The sequence below is a fragment of the Amblyomma maculatum genome, chromosome 2 (assembly GCF_055883805.1).
Source record: "Amblyomma maculatum isolate TAMU_Amacu chromosome 2, ASM5588380v1, whole genome shotgun sequence".
Lineage (NCBI taxonomy): Eukaryota > Metazoa > Arthropoda > Arachnida > Ixodida > Ixodidae > Amblyomma > Amblyomma maculatum.
In genome coordinates, this window is record NC_139345.1 from 179,745,273 (window position 1) to 179,767,660 (window position 22,388).

At 49.5% G+C, this 22,388-nt stretch overlaps 1 protein-coding gene across 1 annotated transcript; it reads right to left on the reverse strand.

Moving 5' to 3' along the window:
- Window positions 1–18,917: 18,917 nt before the first annotated feature.
- Window positions 18,918–19,971, reverse strand: LOC146200527 (uncharacterized). The gene has a single exon (XM_084592957.1). It carries the CDS (start codon window positions 19,889–19,891, stop codon window positions 19,013–19,015), a length of 879 nt encoding a protein of 292 aa, XP_084449083.1. The 5' UTR covers window positions 19,892–19,971; the 3' UTR covers window positions 18,918–19,012.
- Between the last annotated feature and the right edge of the window lie 2,417 nt (window positions 19,972–22,388).

Below are 22,388 nucleotides of genomic sequence, written 5' to 3' on the forward strand. Positions count from 1 at the left end.
TGCCGCTCGGAGCATATGACGCACTTGACACTCTTGCACAGCGCACAGTATTTTTTTTTTTAATTAAAGGCTCGCCTTCGGGCACGCCAAAGCATCCGGATTTTATTCCTTTGGCGTACGCAATCAGATGCACTTCGTTAGCGAGCTTGATAATTGTCGTCTACGTCCAACCGTTTGCAACGGCAAGGAAACCGCCCGGCACAATAAATGGGTCTCCTGGAGGGTTCATGCTCGTTCACTTGCAGGGTGGATCGCTCTGGACGTAGAATAGGGTTGGTTCCTGACCGACATGCGCATCCGATATGTAGGAGATTCACATGTGTCACCAAGTTGTTGATTCCGCAGAAATCGCGGCGGAGGCAGAAATGAACGTTGGAGATCCTTTCACAACAGAATGACCATTCCCTGCGCACCGAGAACCTTTTCACCACTGCGACCACATTCGTTCTGACTCCTGAGACCAGAAACCGGCTACAGCTCTGAATCATCCATTGCCAGAAAAATGCAGCGCGTTTCCCGCAGGTGTGCATTCCGGCCGGGACAATGCCCTTTTCACGGGGTGTGTATATGTCCCTCTCTGCCGATCTTCGTGGATTAAATCCTATAGCTGCACGGTTGTAGATGACGCGAGGAGGAAGCGACGCCCATTGCACCATGCCGGCGCCGCGGTGACCGCATTGTGCTCGGTAACTCAAGACACCCCGCGCATATGCGCCGCTCAAAATTACAGGAGACGATTCCACCTAGCTCTGCAGCATCAACAAACCCCTGGCTACTTTCCCCTTTGAGATTCCTCTTTCTCTCTCTCTCTCTGCCCCCACGCTCTCCTGTCTGCCGAAAACCTGCACGCTGAGAGCGTCTCATTCTGTGACGTCGAACACGGCCCGCGCTACACGCTCTTACAATACGAAGATAGTATATGCGTACGTGCGTTATGAGTGGATTGTGAAAACGCTCTACCTTCCCCCATACTGCGTGAACATGATATGCTGCAATCACTGTCACTACTTTCCGCTCCGAGGCCAAAAAAGGGGGGAAGCTTTCGCTTTCTACCAGCGTTGGCGTGGCCATTTCGTATGGTGTGCTTTCGCGTCGTCTGCTACATCGCCGCTCAATGTGTTTCCCGCATGATGGCGCCACATCCTCGCGCAAAAGGCGGACCTTTTCTGGACAAACGATCGTTCTTTCGGCGTCCCTCACGTCACAGCTACCCTCACTGCTTGGCCGCATACTCTTCTCTGTGACTTCCGCTCTCTTTTATTCTCCTCCTTTGTACTCGGAAGGCCGTCAGACAGCATAAGCTTTTTGAAACTTGGTCTGGTTACTGCGCCTATTTTCCTCACCTCCCCATTCTCTTCGTTCCGTTTTAGAACGGCTGTGGGATCAAGTGTCAAATTTCTCGCATCCTTTACGACGCCTGCGCACGGCAGCTGTGTTATAGCACGGCTGTCGTGCTTTATATAGCCCTAATGTCTGGGAGACCTTAGCGTCGACAGCGATGGCCTAAGCGGCTGTGGACGCAACAGGCCTCTCTCTCTCTCTCACACACACACACATACGCACGCACACACACACATATGTATATGCACCAACGCACATACACACCAACGCGCGTAAAGCCACTTACAGGCGCGACCAATCTACCTCCCCCGTTCGGAGGGATGACACTGCATGGAAACAGGGGTCATTTCCTGATTTCTTTTCGGTTTCGACGCGGTTCTGTCCATAAGAGGGAGCTTACGCAGCTGTCGTTGAACTCCCAGCTGCTTTGAACGTTGTACATCCCACCGAGCTCAACACTGGTGACGAACTTCTGTGTCGGCTGTGTAATTAGCTGTTTCCTTCTTGGATTGCCGTTGTCGTAAAGCATTTGCCGACGATGAGTCTATCTTCGTAATCATGCCAAATTTCTTAAATGGCTGCAAAGTTCAGCAAAAGTTGAGTTTTTCTTAGCCCTGTGCCGAGGACTGTTTCTGTGAACCATTGTATGGAAGGAAACTATCGGACCTCTACAACTGCAGTTAACAAGGTTGACTCTCAGTAGTCCCAGATAGCGAGTGATGGAGACGTTAGTGCCGATAGTGCTTCGAGCGTGCCTAAATGCTGGAGCGTTGAGAAAGTAGAGTTCTTCAAGACAGAGAACAGGGCCCGTAATCCGAGTTTGCGTCGTTAAAGAAGTGTCGCTATTTCACGTGACCTCGAGTCATCTGATTGGTCGAAACGCCGGAACCGGATAAGGTGGCAACATCATGTTCCGACATTTCCACCAATCAGATGACTCGAGGACGGGGAGATAGCGACCCTCACGATACCAACGCAAACTCAGAATACGAGCCCAGATAATCAGTTTCGTGGACGGAAAGTTCATCAAGTGCTTGTGATGCTCAAAGGGTAGATGTTCGGGAGCATCGTATTAGAATTGCCACCGAACGGGCAGGCGGGTAAGTCAAGGCATCAGGGGACGGCAAAGATAAGCAGCAGAAAACTCTGCGGAAGAAAATCTACCAGCACTGCAACTCAGACGCACACCTCAAAGCACTTGAGACCGAGAAAATATCCAAGAAAATAAAGCTGGAAGAAGCCTTCTCGGAGCTGCTGAACGAGTACCATGAAGTCACTAATAGGAGTTTTCAGATTGCTCACAAACAAGCGAAAACCTGACATCCTTTCAATGATTTCAGTGAATAAATCGATGTACAAACTGCCAACGGCGTGGACCTAGGCAGGATTTCGCAAACGAATGTATCTGGTGCAAGCATCGTCGACCACATTGGAAAGGAAATGTGAAAGAACCTCTGGAAACCGCTGATAGAAGAAAGCGTAAAGCTCTCCGTCCTGATTGACGAAAGTACCACCATGAGCAAGCATTCAACTCTGATCGTGTACTTTGCTCGGACCCCCGTAACGAGCAGCCGGAAACTTTTTCTCAACCTTGTGGAGGTAACAGATGGAACGGCAGCTGGAATGAAGGATGCTCTGCTGACGTGCTTCTAACCACACGGCTTAAGCGTGTATGTGTGAAAAAAAAAACAACTCATAGCGCTTGCTTGCGACGGGGCATCGGTGATGCTTGGGAAGGGTTCGGGCGTGGCGAAGCTTCTGGACGATATGTTTCCTAACATCATCATATGGCATTGCTCGACGCACCGAGGTGAGGTAACTGCTGGACACACAGTTCGCGACATAGAAGGTATAAACCCCTTCAAGGTCTTCTTGGACAAGCTGTATGGCTTGTACAGCAGTCCTCCGAAAACCCGCACAGTTGGAGAATTGTGCCAAAGAAATGAACTCATCCCTTTCTTTGATAGGCAGGGTTCTGATACCCCATGGGTTGCCTCAAGTTGCAGGCTCGTGAATGCAGTGCTGATGTCGTTCTCTGATTTGTGTCACCACTTCTTGAAGTGTTTTGAAAAGCAAATACGAGATGCCGAGGAGAGAGCGCAGTATAGAGGACTGGCCGAACAGCTGTATTCAATAGAGATCTTCCAAAATTTGACACTTCCTTATTGTAGCTTAGCCGAACATTTCGAGCTTTCTTTAAACTTTCAGAGGCGTGAAAAAACTTAGTAGCATGACAAGTTGCAGTTTTTGAAGCTAGGAAGCTGCGACCAGGAAACATGCCATTAAATGTAAGTGAATCAGTAAAAGCAAACTGCTTCAAAAGAGCCCAACTTCGCCCTGGTTGAAAATGCAACCGCGAGAATAACGCTGCGGAGTCCTACCAGAGCTTGGGTAATAACTTAAGGACCCGACTTTTTACCACGAAGTCTTTTCTAAACACCTGCAGCAACAATGTTGACCAGCATATGCCACCTTACAAGGAACTGATTCATGACATTGGATGTTGGATGCGTCGACCTGGTCCGTTGAGCTGGACGTTCTTTACGGTGAAGACGAAATAGCTCGCTTAGCCCAGAGATTTTCTATAAATGAGAGGAATACCCAGCATGGCTTCAGGAAGTACATTGACAACGGAGGACAACTCGTGACGGCTGTCAACTGCATTCCAGTCTCAACTGCTGACTGTGAACGAGGGTTCAGTGCCATGAATAGTATCCTTACGTCTTTGAGGTCATCGTTGTGGGTAACTAGGTTCTCAACGCTTGTATTCATTAAGGTGAGTTGTCCACTGCTCCAACATTTCCACCCGGGTCAGTACATGACGTCGGGGCATTTGTCAGGAAGCCATTCTGCACTATAGACTCGAGCTCCAGCCCGAGAATCAAAGGTCTGGACTGAAGAATAGGAGAATTTCTGGAAGCTCTTGTAGGCTTTTATCTGGTCTTTCATGTGATCTCCACTGTAGTGACGGTTAAGCTACGGGCACAGGTATTGCTTTCTTCTCTGGACGCTTTGCCCACATGCCGTAGTAGTGACTATTCTCGCCGTGCCATCCTCCAGGCGTCTGTACGCCGCTTGTTTGCGTCGGCTCCATGAGCCCGTTGTAGCTCTACCCGCGACAAAAGAGGAAGCGCATGGAGGCCGCCCCACCCACAGGCAACAGAACACGATGCACTAAGCCATTGTTTTCGATTGGTAGCCTTTTGGTCTGGGCTAGTGTCCTCATATCGCCTTCAGACCTTGTCGTTCCTGTACATTAGTCTGTGTTGATCGGTGATTCATGTCGACCAACCGACAGAACGACGAAGGCTTCAATACGACTGAGATTCGTTGAAATTCTTCGGCCCTTCCTCCAAACTGGTTATAAATCTGTGTGACAGCTAGGGAAGCTTGCATACTCTCTTTATTTCCGACGTTCCTTCTTCGGCGACTTTACTTGATATACCGTAGAGATATGTGTGATTGATGAAGCTTTAAAGATTTTGTTTAGGATTGCGGCAGTCAACCTTGTTTCACCACACACTGTTTCGCGCTTTTCTTTTGCCTTGAATAAGCCTCTTGTTGTCAATCGTTTAACTTCAATTATTTATTGGTTTTAGTTCGGAATCACTACCTGTCATTTCCCCGATTATTTCCTTTTAAACTTAGGCAGTGTAAAATTTCTAAAATGTTTAAGTGTTCACGCGAGCGTCGGCAAAGTGTGTTAAGGTCTGCGTCATTTCTCCACGCACTTCGTATAAGGGTCTCTATAAACCGAGCAAAAAAAAAAACTACATGTTTCCCTTCTTTGGGTAAATATGCGTATAATATGCTGCGAACTGCTCTTTCGCTCTCCCTCTTTATTTCCATTTCCATCTGTGCTCTAATCACTAGAGACCCTCCCCAATGGAGTCAGGTTTTAAGCCCTGCCTCCAGGCATCACATTTCCTAGGGCTTCAGGGTCGTTTGTATGCTTGGCCGGCGGGAGACAAGAGGCGGCGCGAACAGGACAGTAGCGACGACAGCAGGATGAACACGTCGGGGGGGGGGGGGAGGGGGGGAGGGGGGGGGGCAAGACGACGTAATGCAGCAGCATAGTTAATCGCTTCCTGCGCTGGAGCCGTCGGAGCAATCTTTTGAGGAACCCCCTGTGTCATCACTGATCTCATCGGTGACTGCGGTTACGTCATCAACAAGACTAAAGTGGTGACGTTGCCCATGTGTTGAATATTGACTGAAATCGTGAGAGAAACGAGGTACCCCAAAAGCAGTCAACTTGAGTAGAGCGAAAATGGCGGCTGTGTTCCTTGCGATGCGCTGGCTGTGAGACAGTTGTGTCGGTGCGATCCACGGCGTAGGAGGGAGCACGAAGACGGGTTTGACGTACCGGACTAGTTATTCCGGCTCTGTTTAACTCAGAAACCAGCAGAAAGTGGAGTGACTGTACAGCGATTGCCGACGAACATCGATGAATGGGGGCTCATGGGCGTGTGCGCAATCACTGGTGCTGCATGCGCACCGCGTTTTTTGCTATCGGGGGCTGCCAACTTGCGTCGGAATGTAACATTGTTTCATCGCGTAGGCGTCGATCAGCAGGTGCGTGCGCCGATAGTAGAAGATATCGGGCGGAGAGCTGATTGCCGTCAAGGCGCCGCGAGGCGATATGAAAGATATGTTCAAGAGATTTCAAACATTGAATATTTGGTTGCTGCTGCCATAACGTTAAATTTGTATTTTAACATGCATTCATATGGAACAGCACGTGAGCATAACAGTAGTGAGTAGATTTTGGATTTAACTGCGTGCGTTTGGCTATGAATTCGGAAGATCCTTACAAACTTGTATTGCGCCTGTCGGGCTGGCGTTTAATCCTTGCAGGGGTGTATTTCGAAAATCTGTAGGAATGCCAATTGCGGTTCTGACTTGCTTTCTTCCACTTTTTTCAATAGCATTTTTGCGACGCGAACATACGCACTTCTGACCCTCGCTGCTCCGCCGGACCAAGGCCTCCAAACAACGCGTTCGTCTAGCGGGACTCCTGTGCACCGAAAGGTGAACGAAGGCCTGCTGAACGCCTGCGACTTTTTCTTGGGTAAGCTGTAAAAAACCCGCGTCTGTTATCGAACGATCTTGATTATATGCATTAATATGTGCAATCGACCACTTGCTGTAAGTTGGCTTTTCTGCAAGTCTTGTTTTCCAACCAAAAGCACTCGTTCCCACTCTCGTAAAGTTAAGAAACGAACAGAGGAAATTTCTTTGTTCTTTCCAGTTGTCTTCAAGATTACCCAGCGAGACTTGACGAAAGGTCAGTAGCTGTATATACCTCCTATTTATATGTAAAATGCAGGACGAAGGGAATAGGGATTGTAGTGCCTTCCTCCTGGAGCATGACTGGTTTCAGCCCATTCGTTATGCTCCCTCCCTACACACGTTCGCTACTCGAAATTATGAGTACACTGTAAAAAGCGCCGGCTTCTTTTTATTTCAGCAAGGACGAGAAGTGTGTTGTGTGATAACGAGACCTTTTGGTTGAAATACGCGCCTTGCAGAGAAGCTGACTTGTATTCCAGCGAGTGATCGATTGCCTGAATTCGCTGAAGCTGCATGCATAAGACGGGCTAGTTATCAATATGAATGCATGCTAAAAAAAAACAAATTTAGTGCTGTGGCAGCACCAACCAAATATTCAATGTTTGAAATCTTTTACTGCCTAAGAAACCGTAGCGCTTGTGTTATGCAGGTAGTCTTAACACATTTTTTATACCATTGTGAAGCTACAAGGCTGTCCTTACAATGATGCTTTCCTGAGCAGCACTGTGACACGTTGCCAGAATTCCTGTGAATGTTTACCACCTCACTGTGGGCTAGTTAGTATGGATCTTTGATTGTATGCTAGAACATCTAAAAGGCGGACTTAAGTGGATGTCATTGTTTGGTTATGCAGGAGACAGTGACTACCCACTGGAGTCATGGCTGTTTACACCGATGACAAGTCATCCCAGACCCAACTTGCTGTCCCTTCTCTGCTATCACCTTGCTGCCTAGCACAGTTGGCTGCGGTCACTATAGCTGTGTGGTAAACATGCTTAAACCGAAAAGTGTAGCGTTACAGCAAAGAAATAAATGTTCAGGACGCTTATTGAAATCAGAAAATGGCACCAAAAATTTTTACTGCCACATATATTAAATAGAAACACTTATTTCTTGGCCGCTGCATTTCACTCAAGTGTTTTTATTGAGAGACACCATACATAACAGCACACTTACCTTGATATACAATGACCATACCACATTGACATGTATATTGCAAAATAATTATTGGGCTCAAAGAAGCCGTTCACTTTCAACATATTGATACAAACTATATTCGACGACGAAGCGGAGACAATCAGTGGCTAGTTGACGTAGACGATGAAGTGGTTGCTAGTTGGCCCAGACAACGAAGTTGGTTGCCTGGAACCGCGCTCAGACCGCTGCTCGGACCGCTCTGGGACTTCGGCAGTTTTCTAGGCTCAGGGCGTTGCCTGGACATTTGGCTCAATACCCGTTACAGTCTGGTGGAGTACGCTGGGTACATTTTCCCACGTTTACACGCTTCACGACGGATCTGACTCCGGTCCACCAGCGACTCAGTCGCCGCCTCCGCGGACAGTCGCCTGAGGTTGGGCCCCTTTCCATCCCTACGAGGATCACGCAGCCGCAACTCTCGAGCCACCTCGACATGGCCACTGATCCCAGGCTCTCAGCTCCGATCCTTTGCCACCCGCTGTGAACACCACCATCTTTTCACGGCGACGTCTTCGAAGACGCTGAGGATTGGCTGGCTACCGTCGAGCGAGTGGCTCGGTACAACGGCTGGAGTGACGAGCGAAAGCTCAATAATGTTTACTTCGCCCTAGAAGAGTCTGCGCGCACGTGGTTCGAAAACCACGAGGGCGCCCTTACCACCTGGCAAGCATTTTCCCATGAACTTCTGACCACCTTCCCCAACGCCGATCGCCGCGAGAAAGCTGAAGCTGCACTTCAGTCCAGAAACCAGCGGCCAAATGAAAGTGTACGCATGTTCTGTGAAGACATGACCCGTCTTTTCCAGCGCGCAGACCCCAATATGAAAGAGGAGACGAAGCTTCGCCACCTCATGCGTGGAGTTAAGCAGGAGCTGTTTGCGGGCCTCGTTCGCAGTCCACCGCGTACCGTTGCTGAATTCCTCGCGGAAGCAACGATCGACCATGGAAACGACGCTCCAACAATGGGCCCGGCAGTACAACAGAGATGTCAGCAGCCTGGCCCCAGATGTTTTTTCGTCGTGCCATGGCGGCGGTGCGGACGCCTTACGTGAACTCATTCGGTCGGTTGTTCGAGAGGGTCGGTTGTTCGAGAGGAACTCCAACGTTTCCGCTTGTCCCAGAGTGCGCCAGTTACCTCACTGACCGAAGTCGTCAAAGATGAAGTACGCCAGGCTGCTCGTGAATTCCCGATCACTAACGTACTGCAGCGCGGCGATGAAATGCCCACGCACACATCCGTTGTTCCTCGGGCAGCTGCCTACGATCCTGTCGCTACCATGCTTCCACGGGTCGACGACAAACGAACGTACGTGTTTGTTGCACGTCAAGCAACTGCCTGTGGTCCTATTGACCCGACACCGGTGGTTAGTCACATCAGTCCGTATGACGTATCGGCTCGAGCTGTGGTGCCTGTTACACACCCTCGCAAGTCGGACGTGTGGCGTACGCGGGACCGCAGGCCAATCTGCTACCACTGAGGGGAGGCCGGCCACCTTTACCGTGCATGCCCGTATCGCCGAGTGGGACTTCGCGGCTTCGCACCCGATGCGCCCTGTCTACGGAACGGCGAACGGCCGCTCGAAATAGAAGCTCATCTGTCGGCAAGTCAGAGGCCTGGGAGATACAGGCACTATGACTCAGGATCGTCATCTCCGCTGCGGTACCGTTCCCCAAGCCCTCGCAGAGACCCCAGCAATATTGAGCGGCATTCCCAAAGTCCACACCGAGAAAACTAATTCCAGCGGTCTCCGGAGGCAGGGCTGCTGCTGTCGGAAAAATTGAAGATCCTCCGCCGCCGATACACCGATACGCTGATTCCTCACAGGGGCAGGGTAGCGACAGCATCCGACGGGCTACTTCTGATTTGTGCGTGACACTTGACGGAACTAACACGATCGCGTTACTTGACACCGGTGCAGACTATTCAGTGATGAGCCACGTCCTCGCCCAAGAATTGAGCAAAGTTGTGACGCCATGGTTGGGCCCTAGCATTCGCACGGCTGGAGGTCACCTCATTAGCCCGACCGGAAGGTGCACAGCCCGAATTGGCATCCGCGGTTTTTTCTACGTTGGGGAATTCGTTGTCTTGCGCGAATGTTCGAGAGATTTGATTCTGGGGCTCCACTTTCTGCAGGCAAACCGTGCTGTCATCGACCTACATGAGGCACGAGTCACATTCTCGACCAAACGGGCAGTGGCACGCTTAGACACCCGCGATCCCTGTAGCCATGCTCTGCGTATTGTGGATGATGATGCCACGGTGCCACCACGGTGCAGTGTCGTAATGCGCGTGCAGAATGACCTATTTCATGACTTTGAGGGCATGGCGGAGGGTGTTGTGCCAGTGGGGTTATCACACAGTAGCCCACCGTCAACAGGGTTGTGCCAAGGAGTTGGTAACGCAGCGCTCGTCACCCGTTTCGTGAACGAGGGCTGTCAGCTCCCTGGGCGGTAGCGATGAATCCGAGTCGGCGTTGGTGAGATGAAGAAAAGGCTTTATACACTATTTACATGCATTTACACAACAAGATCAGCTCTGTGGCCGAAAGCTAACATAGCCATACGCGACTGTTCTCGCGCAGCGACGGCCGGGGAGATTCCGCCGCGTCCGCACTGTCAGGGGGCGAACTGCTCCCGATGGACGCTCGTGACGAACTCACACTCGGAGTCTCGAACGGAAGCACTTGAGACTCCGTTGCCGAGAACCGTTGACGCTCAAAATGGTCCAATCCGACGGCAGCACTTTCGCAGGGCCAATGGGAGAGCTTGCTGCGCTCTCGCTTCAAATATGCCGCGGGGCGAAAAGGGGTTCACCGTCAGGGCCACGGCGCGCCGTGCTGTCTGGACATTCAGCTCATGTTGAAACACGTCGCTTCTCTCCCTTTGGTACGACTCGCCTCCAGTGCACTGGTGCTGTGCAGAGAAGTATCCAGAGTTTGTGAAGGAGGCGTTCGCCGAAGAAGTTTGGCGTCCGGCTGAATTTCTGGGCGGCTTTGGCCAGGCGCAACAGCACCCCCGCCATCATACAATGCGCCGGGAAGAAGAGCTGCTCGCATCTGGCTCGGATGCCGGGCGCGCTCGTTCGCCAGGTTCCTCCAAGCTCACGTATACAGTGTCCGGGCGCCAGGTAGCCTCACGTGCCTTGGTTTCCACTCGCGAAATCAGGATCTCTGCCGACAGCCTTGTTGCCGGGGCACGCCGATCAACTTCGGGTGACCGAGGGTACTTGCTTGTGTTGGGTGTTGCCTGTTGTCGGTCGGTTTTGCAAGCCGCAGAAAAGTCTACCGTTACCAGTGGCGAGTGGCAAGGGCATCGGAGCGACCCGAGCGAAGTTGATCGGCGTGCCCCGTAAACAAGGCTGTCGGCAGAGATCCTGACCTGGCGAGTGGAACCGAAGGCACGTGAGGCTACCTGGCGCCCGGACACTGTATACGTGAGCTTGGAGGAACCTGGCGAACGAGCGCGCCCGGCATCCGAGCCACATGCGAGCTGCTCGTCTTCCCGGCGCATTGTATGATGGCGGGGGTGCTGTCGCGCCTGGCCAAAGCCGCCCAGAAATTCAGCCGGACGCCAAACTTCTTCGGCGAACGCCTCCTTCAAAAACTCTGGATACTTCTCTGCACAGCACCAGTGCACTGGAGGCGAGTCGTACCAAAGGGAGAGAAGCGACGTGTTTCAACATGAGCTGAATGTCCGGACAGCATGGCGCGCCGTGGCCCTGACGGTTAACCCCTTCTCGCCCCGCGGCATATTTGAAGCGAGAGCGCAGCAAGCTCTTCCATTGGCCCTGCGAAAGTGCTGCCGTCGGATTGGACCATTTTGAGCGTCAACGGTTCTCGGCGACGGAGTCTCAAGTGCTTCCGTTCGAGACTCCGAGTGTGAGTTCGTCACGAGCGTCCATCGGGAGCAGTTCGCCCCCTGACAGTGCGGACGCGGCGGAATCTCCCCGGCCGTCGCTGCGCGAGAACAGTCGCGTATGGCTATGTTAGCTTTCGGCCACAGAGCCGATCTTGTTGTGTAAATGCATGTAAATAGTGTATAAAGCCTTTTCTTCATCTCACCAACGCCGACTCGGATTCATCGCTACCGCCCAGCGAGCTGACAGCCCTCGTTCACGAAACGGGTGACGAGCGCTGCGTTACCAACTCCTTGGCACAACCCTGTTGACGGTGGGCTACTGTGTGATAACCCCACTGGCACAACAAGGGTCATATCTCGCTGCTGCTTGAGAGGGGTCTCATCGTTGCCCGAGGCCTCGTCCACCTACGGGATGGCTGCACTACCGTTCTGCTCACCAACCTTTCGAACGAATTTCAGCACCTCGTCAAAGGCACGGTAATCTCCTTCCTCCAAGACGTCGTGGAGTGTCCACATTTGTGCACCGTTGAAGAAGCCCTTCAAGACGACACTGGAGCTCGTCACGTTCTGCCACCTGTCGAAATAAACACCGAGTTATCACCGGCTCAGAAGGATCTTCTTTCGGCTGCCTTGGCAGATTTTGCAGACTGCTTCGCAACGTCTTCCAAAGTGGGCCGAACTCCGGTCGCCAAGCACCGTATAATAACAGACGAGACCACGCGCCCCGTATACCAACGCCCATACCGCGTTTCTCCAACGGAACGAGCAGCGATTCAGAGACAGGTCACCGAAATGCTTTTCGACGATGTCATTCAGCCGTCTACAAGCCCGTGGGCTTCGCCGGTTGTTCTAGTCAGAAAGAAGGACAATACTCTGCGGTTCTGTGTCGATTACAGAAAACTTAATCTCGTCACTAAAAAAGGACGTTTACCCACTTCCTCGCATAGACGCCGCACTCGATCGACTGCGAGATGCACGATACTTCTCGTCGCTAGACATAAAAAGTGGGTACTGGCAAGTAGAAGTGGATGAGAGAGACCGGGAGAAGACTGCTTTCGCGACACCCGATGGCTTTTATGAGTTTAAGGTGCTACCGTTCGGCCTATGTTCGGCACCGGCCACGTTCCAACGCATGATAGACACCGTTCTGTCCGGTTTGAAGTGGCAGTCGTGTTTGGTTTACCTGGACGATGTCGTCATATTTTCGACCACCTTCGACCAACACCTAGAAAGGTTACGCCTTGTGTTAAAAGCTTTCCGAGACGCCAATCTGACAATAAAACCGGAGAAATGTCACTTCGGCTTTGAGGAACTTCGCTTCCTTGGTCACGTGGTCAGCGCAAAAGGTGTTCGCCCAGACCCTGAAAAGACAACTGCCGTTTCTGGTTTTCCGCACCCTACTGACAAGATAGCGGTTCGACGGTTCTTAGGTTTGTGCTCCTATTACAGACGCTTTGTGCGAGACTTTTCGCACATCGCAGAACCGCTAACCAGAGATGACACGCCGTTCCTGTGGGGAAGTGAACAAGAGGCCGCTTTACTTGAGCTTCGCAGCCGCCTACAGAATCCTCTGATACTAGGTCATTTTGACGAAAACGCCGCAACTGACGTTCACACTGATGCCAGCAACGTTGGTGTTGGTGCAGTACTAATTCAGTGGCAAGACGGTGCAGAACGGGTCATCGCTTACGCGACCCGAACACTTACCCGCTCCGAAACCAACTATTCAGCAACTGAGAAAGAATGTCTGGCGGTAATATGGGCCCTCACCAAGTTCCGACCATACCTCTACGGCCGACCTTTCCGCGTTATAAGCGACCACCATTCATTATGCTGGCTCGCGAGCCTCAGAGACCCCTCAGGACGATTGGCTAGATGGAGCCTTAGATTACAAGAGTACTACGTAACAGTCGTATACAAATCAGGACGGAAGCATCAGGATGCTGACTGTCTGTCGCGCTCGCCCATCGCCATATGTCCAGAAGAAACGGCCGATAATTTTCCCTTTTGGGGGCTATTAGTACAACCCAATGGCGCAGCTGCAGAGAATGGACCCAGAGTTAGCGCCACTCGTCGAGTATCTGCAGGGCGTCGACGCCCGTATTCCCCGTGTTTTTCATCGTGGGCTTCAAACGTTCACTCTGCTTGGTAACGTGCTCTACAAGCGAAATTTCGCTAACAGTGAAGAGACGTTTCTCCTTGTGCCCTCCGAGTTGCGCCGAGATATATTGAGTGCCTGTCATGATGAACCCACCGCGGGCCACCTGCGGATGAGCCGTACACTTGCACGAATTCGTCAAAAGTATTATTGGCCCAGGTTATTCCCATAGGTGCGGGCTTATGTACGCTCATGTCGGGACTGCCAACGTCGCAAGTCTCCGCCATTGAAACCCGCGCTGGATTTCTTCAGCCTATTGCTCCGCCGAAGACCCCTTTCCATCAAGTGGGCATGGATCTTCTCGGTCCTTTTCCGAAGTCCTCGTCTGGCAACCGTTGGGTAGTCGTCGCGACAGACTACCTAACACGGTACGCAGAGACCGCGTCCCTTGTTAAAGGTACTGTAGCCGAAGTTGCTCAATTTTTCGTTCATAACATTGTCCTACGTCATGGCGCCCCCGCCGTGGTAATCCTGGACCCTGGAACAGCTTTTACGGCTCGCCTAATCCGGTTGGTCATGACTCTGACTCACACTAGCCATCGACGTGCGACCGCGTATCACCCTCAGACCAACGGGCTGGTGGAGCGCCTCAATCGCACCCTCACCGACATGAATTCTATGTATGTGGACGCAGAACATCGAACCTGGGATGCGATTTTGCCCTATATAACTTTCGCGTACAATACCGCCACTCAAGAGACGACGCGACTGACCCCGTTCCAACTTGTCTTCGGTCGCCAAGTGAGCACGCCGTTGGATGCCATGATGCCAGTTAGTCCTTCTTGCGGCTCTGACGCCGAACTTGACGCCGACATCTTTGTTCAGCGTGCTGGGGAAGCGCGGCAACTAGCACGCCTCAGAATCCACCGACAACAGGGGAATGACTCTGCTCGGTATAACCTCAGCCGAAGAATTGTCACTTACGAGCCGAGCGACCTCGTCTGGGTTTGGACACCTGTTCGTCATCGCGGCCTATCTGAAAAATTACAGCGCCGATACTTCGGCCCTTACGAGATTGTTCGCCGTATCAGTGAAGGCACCTACGCCATTGTTCCCGTAGCTTCAGCTCCATCCCGAAGGCCACAGCGTCCTGAAGTCGTGCACGTGGTTCGGCTGAAGCCCTATCATGATCGTACGTGACTGAACTTTTCGTCAACGCCGCTGGGTCCTTGTGACACTTTAGTGCACCCTTTCGATGACGTCTTCCTAGTAGCACCGCATCGCATTAAGTCGATGCTACAGAGGAGGGGGGCAGTGATACACACTATAGTCGACGACGAAGCGGAGACAATCAGTGGCTAGTTGACGTAGACGATGAAGTGGTTGCTAGTTGGCGTAGACGACGAAGTTGGTTGCCTGGAACCGCGCTCAGACCGCTGCTCGGACCGCTCTCGGACTTCGGCAGTCTTCTAGGCTCAGGGCGTTGCCTGGACGTTTGGCTCAATACCCGTTACAATATTGAAGCTATCTATACAAATAGGTACTGTATGCATGGTGCAGTGTGCGAAATGCTTACATATCAGAGATAAAAATGCCAGCTGGATGGCATACTACTAGATATCTTGCTGTAACAGCTGCTAGGATAATGGTGCGCAAATACTAGGCTGCAGTGCCCAGAATAATTTCGGAATTATTACAAAATTCTAGTAACAGCTTGAAGACAGTAGACGCAGCTAAAACATGAGCATTCAAATGTTTCTACACCATAAACATGGTAGAACGAGAAAAATAAAATGGCTACTCAGTACAAAATAGCACTGAACAAGGGTTCAGGAGGAACCTCAGCTTGCAAACTGTGGCTCCCCCTCAGCTCTTGTTCAGCGCTCTTTCATGCACCATAAACATGTGATAAGTACACCTTTACATAATCATCACCTACTTCTGACCTTTGAATTTATTTTCCAAGTCAGTTTGACCAAATAACCAGAAATACCATCTTCTGAGCAAACTGGCGTTTGAATTGAAACGGTTTGTACATAATATACACGACACGAAAGAGTAATAGAATGAAGAATGTGTGTAAAATGAACATCTTTTTTAAACACTACACGGACTCCATGATGGCACTTCAAAACTAGCACACATTCTTCGCCTTCGAGGTAATCTACACACCTCTCTGGTGGGCCCCTTGTTTATAATAAGACTACGGAAATTAAGCAGATTCACCAGCTCGCCTCCGGCATCGCGCACCAAGCTTGCGTCATCACATCACATCACATCACTTTATTTTCCTTAAAGACCCCTTGCGGGGTGTTACATAAGGGGTGGGTTTTTATGAAGTACAGGTGTTCAAAGCAGTCATGAATGTTCCAGGGCAGGTGATGGCAGCGATATCGTGGGGAAGGCAGTTCCAGTCAGCTGCTACTCGGCAAAAAATGAATTAGAGAAAACAGTGGTACGGGCACGTGGGCGCAAAACTTGAAGAGGGTGACTGATGCGATGGGATCTGCGCGGCGGGGGTGCGCAGATGTAGGGTTCTTGTCTGAGTGGCGAATAAAAAAACTTGTGAAATAAGACGAGACTGGCAGTGCGACGGCGAGCAGAAAGGTTAGATAGACCTGATTGCAATTTTAGAGATGATATGCTAACGTCGTATGAATACGAGAAATGAATGAATCTGGTGGCCCTGTTCTGCACAGCTTCGAGGGCGTTTGTTAGATATGCTTGGTGAGGGTTCCAGATGGCCGATGCGAATTCCAGTTTAGTTCTGATGAGTGAAATGTATGCTTGTAGTCTTACATGTTGAAGGGCATCCCGCAGGTGACGTTTCAAGAAGCCAAGTGTTTTATTAGCTGATGATATCAGGTTAGTCACATGCAGACGCCAGGATAAATCGTTAGATATGGTGATACCTAAGTATTTGTACGACTGGACGAGGTCGACAGAGGAGTTAGAAATTGTGTACTGGAAAACAAAAGGAATTCGGCGGCGGTGAAAAGACATATACTTACATTTGTTAGGGTTGAGTGTCATCAGCTGCTGCAAACACCAGTTTTGCATATGGTTTAGGTCAGCCTGTAGGGATTCTTGGTCAGAGGGGTTAGTGACTGAACGATAAATAACGCAGTCATCAGCAAACAGACGGATATGACAAGATACATGCTAGGGTAGGTCGTTAATGTAAATAAGGAATAACAAAGGACCGAGAACGGAACCCTGCGGGACGCCGGAGGTTACTGGAAGCGGGTGGGAGGGCTGATTATTAATAAAGACAGACTGAGAACGATGCGTGAGGAATTCTTTAATCCACGCGATGATGTTTGGATCTAGGTTCAGCTGAGAGAGCTTGAGATGCAAGCGTTGATGGGGTACTTTATCGAAAGCCTTAGCGAAGTCTAGGAATATGGCATCAGTTTGTAGGTTAGTGTCAAGGTTGGCGTGAATGTCATGAAGAAAAATGGCTAGCTGAGTTTCGCAGGAAAATCCTTTCCGAAATCCATGCTGGGACGGATGGAAGAAGTGATTGGAATCTAGGAATTGTATGATTTGGCTGTAAATGACATGTTCTATTAATTTGCAGGGTACACTTGTTAATGAAATAGGGCGATAATTAAGAGGTGAATCAGTAGTACCTGTTTTGTGGATGGGAACGACCTTCCCCACTTTCCAGTCGTCAGGAATGGCTCCTTCAGACAATGATTATGTAAACAGTACACAAAGGATACTGGAGCAAGCTAGTTTAGCGTTCTTTAAATTTTTTTAGTTTATATCATCTATGCCGGTAGCGGATGAGTTCTTTATTTTATCAATTATGCATGAAATTCCGCTACTGTTGAAAGTTATGGGTTCCATGGCTGTGGTGTTAACAAGTGGTAATGTAGAACAGGGCAATTCCGGTTCGTCAGTAAAAACGGACGAAAAAGCAGCGTTAAAGGCGTTTGCACATTCGGTATCAGTCATTGTAACACCGGCATTGTTAGTGAGGGTGATAGCGCGCGCGTTTCTTTTGGGTTTATCACTTTTCAGAATTTTTTGGGGTTATCGACTATCATTTTTGGTATGTCGACTTCGTAGAAGGAGCGCTTAGCTTTAACAACCGCGGCCAAGTACAAGTGTTCAACTTCATGATATTTTACCCACGCATTTGGGCTTCCTTGTCGCTTCGCTGTACGAAATGCGCGTTTTTTCTTATTTTCGAGTCTTTTTAGTGTTTTCGTGAACCACGGTTTCTGATTACGCTTCCTAAAACTGCACGTCGGGATATATTTATTGGTTACGTCAGCTATTTTATGTTTGAAGAGTGTCCAGTTTTCATTTACACTTCTGCTATGAAAGGACGTTTCCAACATTGACAAGAAGTTATTTAATTCATTGCTGATTGCTTTGTAGTTTCCCTTGTCGTAGAGCATAATAGTTTTCCGGGAAGGTTCTTTTAACACAGATGTAAAGCTGAAAGTGGCATGAATTACTTTATGGTAGCTGATTTCGCGGAGGTACGTAAGGGATTCTAAGCTATCTGGATGAGTGGTCAGAATGAGGTCTAGAGTGTTAGCTGCTTCTCCTGCGACACGTGTTGGTTCAGATACTAACTGGGTCAAATTAAAATTAAGGCAGACATCAAGGAATTCTCTCGACTCTTCCTGACTGACCATGGGCCGAGGTTGACTATTCCAGTCGATAGTGGGGTAGTTGAAATCCCCAAATAGGAGGATATGTGCCTTAGGGTGCTTTGAAACCAGTTGATTTAGGATGTTGTGAAGCTTGCGAGGAAAGTCGGGACTACTTCGAGGTGGTCTATAGCACACCCCAATTAGAAGTGTCAGGGGTGAAGCACGGCACATGAGCCATAGTATTTCCAAGTCCGAGCAGACATTGATGACGGAGCATGATAACTGTTCGTTGACGGCAATTAGAACTCCCCCTCCGCGGGCTTCTTTCCTATCGGCGCGAAAAAGACGAAAATTTGGCAAATCAAACAAGATCTCTGAGTCATATCGCTGTTCAACCACGTTTCGGTTAATACAAGTAGATCGCTGCCTGATGATGAAATAAGGTTTGACACGATATCGCGTTTCGGCAAGAAGCTGCGGATGGAAAAGTTGGCACGAGGAGTAGGTGGGGAATAATGCGGTGGCCGGCAGGGGTGAGTTGATTGTTAAGATATTTCTTTAACAGTTTCAGAACTTTCATCGAAAATGTAACGTTTTGGGCCGATATGCAGCGTTTTAAACCGCAGGGAATAAGACACAGACTTTGCCTTAGCAAAAGCTATAAGCTGTTTTCGGCATTTCTGGACGCGGCGCGAAAAATATTCACTTACGCTGTAGCCTGTATCTTTGAACTTTGGACCTTTGGAAAGAACTTATTCTTTTGTTTTGAAGGATGTAAATTTGACTATAATCGGGCGTTGCCGATCCTGAGAGTGTCTTCCGAGGCGGTGAGCACGTTAAATTTCGATTGGGCTTAACTGGATATCAAGGTATTGAGAGCAGTGGTGAGTGATTATTTCTTCGGATTGCGAATAGGTTTCAGAGGGGTTGGTATCAGGTAAACCATAGAAAATTAAGTTGTTTCGCCGGGAGCGGTTTTCGACGTCTTCCAGACGAGCCTCTAACAAACTAACTAGGCGAGTCGTTTCGGTCGTAGTGGTTTGGATTGCTTCTAGGTCAGTGCACATTGTAGACAGATTTCCGCAGTTAGTTTCTAAAGTGCTGAGACGGGTGGTGAAATCTGCCATTTTTTGGTCCATTGAGAGAAGTTGGCTCTTAAGCTCCTGCACTTCAGTTACTAATTTGGTCTTGCCAGAAGACATCTTTTTTAGTTCGTCAAGAATAATGTCTAGCTTGTCAGGACCGGGGTTGCTCTCAATATCACCACACGACAGTAACAAAGAATGAACAACGTGAACACACTCAACACTGATAACAAGGCAGCACTGAGGGCTCGGGAGCTGCACCAAAAAACGATTACTCGTTTTCTTTGAAAAGAGACTGTAATGGCCACCAACCTGCATGGCGAAGACGAGCGGATTAGAGAACTGTGTTGTGGCACAGCCACCGAGCCCACAGAGTGCCGGTGACGGTATCTGTTCATTTATAGTTGACATGTTGAATGTAGTCGCTGACGATGGGGCATTCCAATCTGGTCTTAGGATCCAGTTGTTTTGAGCCGATATTGCAGGAAAAGGGGCGTTTTTGGTTGCCTTGTTGATGGGACCTCCGTAAGCTGCGTCGTGCAGGGGCACATGCTCGATCGCGCTCCACCAGGGAGCGCAAAACATGCCAGGGAGCATGACGCAGACGATGAGGGGCGAGAGCACCTGCATGGCGAAGACGAGCGGATTAGAGAACTGTGTTGTGGCACAGCCACCGAGCCCACAGAGTGCCGGTGACGGTCGCTGTTCATTTATAGTTGACATGTTGAATGTAGTCGCTGACGATGGGGCCTTCCAATCTGGTCTGAGGATCCAGTTGTTTTGAGCCGATATTGCAGGAAAAGGGGCGTTTTTGGTTGCCTTGTTGACGGGACCTCCGTAAGCTGCGTCGTGCAGGGGCACATGCTCGATCGCGCTCGACCAGGGAGCGCAAAACATGCCAGGGAGCATGACGCAGACGATGAGGGGCGAGAGCACCTGCATGGCGAACACGAACGGATTAGAGAACTGTGTTGTGGCACAGCCACCGTTTCCACCCTTTCCCATCGAAAGGGGGGAAACCATTCAACATGAACAGACAGTAACAGTTACAACGTCAGAGGGAGGTCTTCCAACAATGCGCCACTAGCACACACTGCCTGCTGCGCGAAATACAACATACTACACATCGCTGCCCAGACCTGGTTGCACAAGCTCGTCCTTTCCTCGGTCACTATAACAAATTTCTGAATAAAGTATTTTCCTTCTCCGAATACACCAAACGAAGCATTAACATCCCAGTTTGTGTACCTTATAGAAAGTAAACAGTCAACATCAGCAACATCAAAACATCAACGGAATATCAGGAACGGAGCCCGATGTGGCCGAAGTCAGCTGGCTGCAAAGCACAGGAGTGACTGTCACCGTGGCTTGCACAAGGAGTCCGTGGTGGAGGGTCGTGTGTCAGATCTCGTTTCCCACACTGCGATTGCCAGCTCTTGCATAGTAGCTGCCACCTGCCTTACTGCAAATGCAAATTTTCCTCTGTCGGCAGACACAGTAGTGTAGCCTTCATGTTCTTCTTGTATTTTCTTTTAAACAAACAGAACAGGAGACCACATACCTCCCACTCGTCGTTCTTGTCATCGATAGTAAGCACTGTTTGACAACACTGACACTCTTCAGCAGGCTGATGACTTAGTCGATTTTCGGGCCAAACGCTTTCACCACGCTGATCACTGCAGGTTAGTAGCCTTCGTTGTCTTCAATCGGATTTTTCCAGCTACTCACGACATCCGCATAGGACCTTGATTTTAGGCGACGCACAAAAAATAGCAACTAGCCGAGGAATCAGCTGTTTTCTGCCAAGCCGCCATGTGCACTCTTTGACGCCATCAGCGTGCCCTCGTGGACACAAAAAGTTACTGAGGGGCGAATTTAATTGCAATTCATAAAACACATATACTTATACTTGATGTTACTTTGTTGTAAATACAGTTCCTCAGCAGAATAAATCTTTAATATTTTATTTACTGCGTATTAACTGCGCCGTTTCATTGTCCCTTGTTGGCCTCGGCTACCGTTGCGACAAGTGTGTAGCAATAGCCGTGACCGCGGAACGGGGACTTCAGGGGCGGAGTCATGCTACGAGTCACAGGCAATTGGTCGATTTCGTAATCCGTCACAATTGACGTCTCAAGCTCACATGAAAACCGCGCCAATTTGACGTCACGCTCTACAACTTGAGAGCGAAATTGAGTGTTACAGAATTCCTCCCCAGGAACGACTCGGCCTGAATGTGCGTGTTTTGAGCCTGTGTTTGCTGTGTGTTTCTAATCCGTGCTGCACAGGCGCTTGCGAGCAAGGTATATACAATGTCTGGGGACTGTTGTGCTCGAAACTGTCGTTCAAACTATGGCAATAGATCCAAAGCGCAAGTGCACAAGTTTCCGCAGGACTCGGTTCAAAATGCAGCGTGGACAAAGGCTGTGCCGTGGAAAAGCTTATTACCGATAAAGTGCAATGTGGTAAGAAAGCGTTCTTGTTTTCTTCCTAATACTAGTGCTGCTTTTCACCACTATTTGATTTAGGACAGGTATTCAAGCGTAGGCGCGCCCATATACAGCACACAATTTAGACAGCACAGCTACTAATAATAGAGTAGCATTAGCCCTGTTTTGAGTGCAGAACAAAACTGTTTTGACTCCTAAATTAGTTTCTAATGAAAACAATTTATTTCGCTAGCAGCCACGTGATCGTAGTTGCCGTAGTAAATGACTGGTTTAAAGCCGAGTTAGCTCTTCGCTGCGTTAATATATCTCATGGCAATCCGAGCTTAAGCAGCTTTTTTTATATTTGCGTTACAGCTTTGTGACCAGCACGTCCGTAAAAGCGACCTCGTATTCACGACAAGCTACACCGAGTGTCGTAAAGGTCACCGTTCTGAGTAATATTTCTGCCCACCATTCTTAGCTTTATCTATCCATCTAACAATAAATGTGCTCTCAAATCACTTTTTTGCATGTCTTAGTGTTTATTTAAGCAAACCTGAATGAAGGTGAAAATTTCATCGCAACTTCATTTCTGCCATTGAAATAAATGCCAGGTGGATTGTGTCAAACTTCTGATATACTTTAAAAGACTGGTAATATTAGATAACACAGGTAACACATGTATAACCCTCTTCATC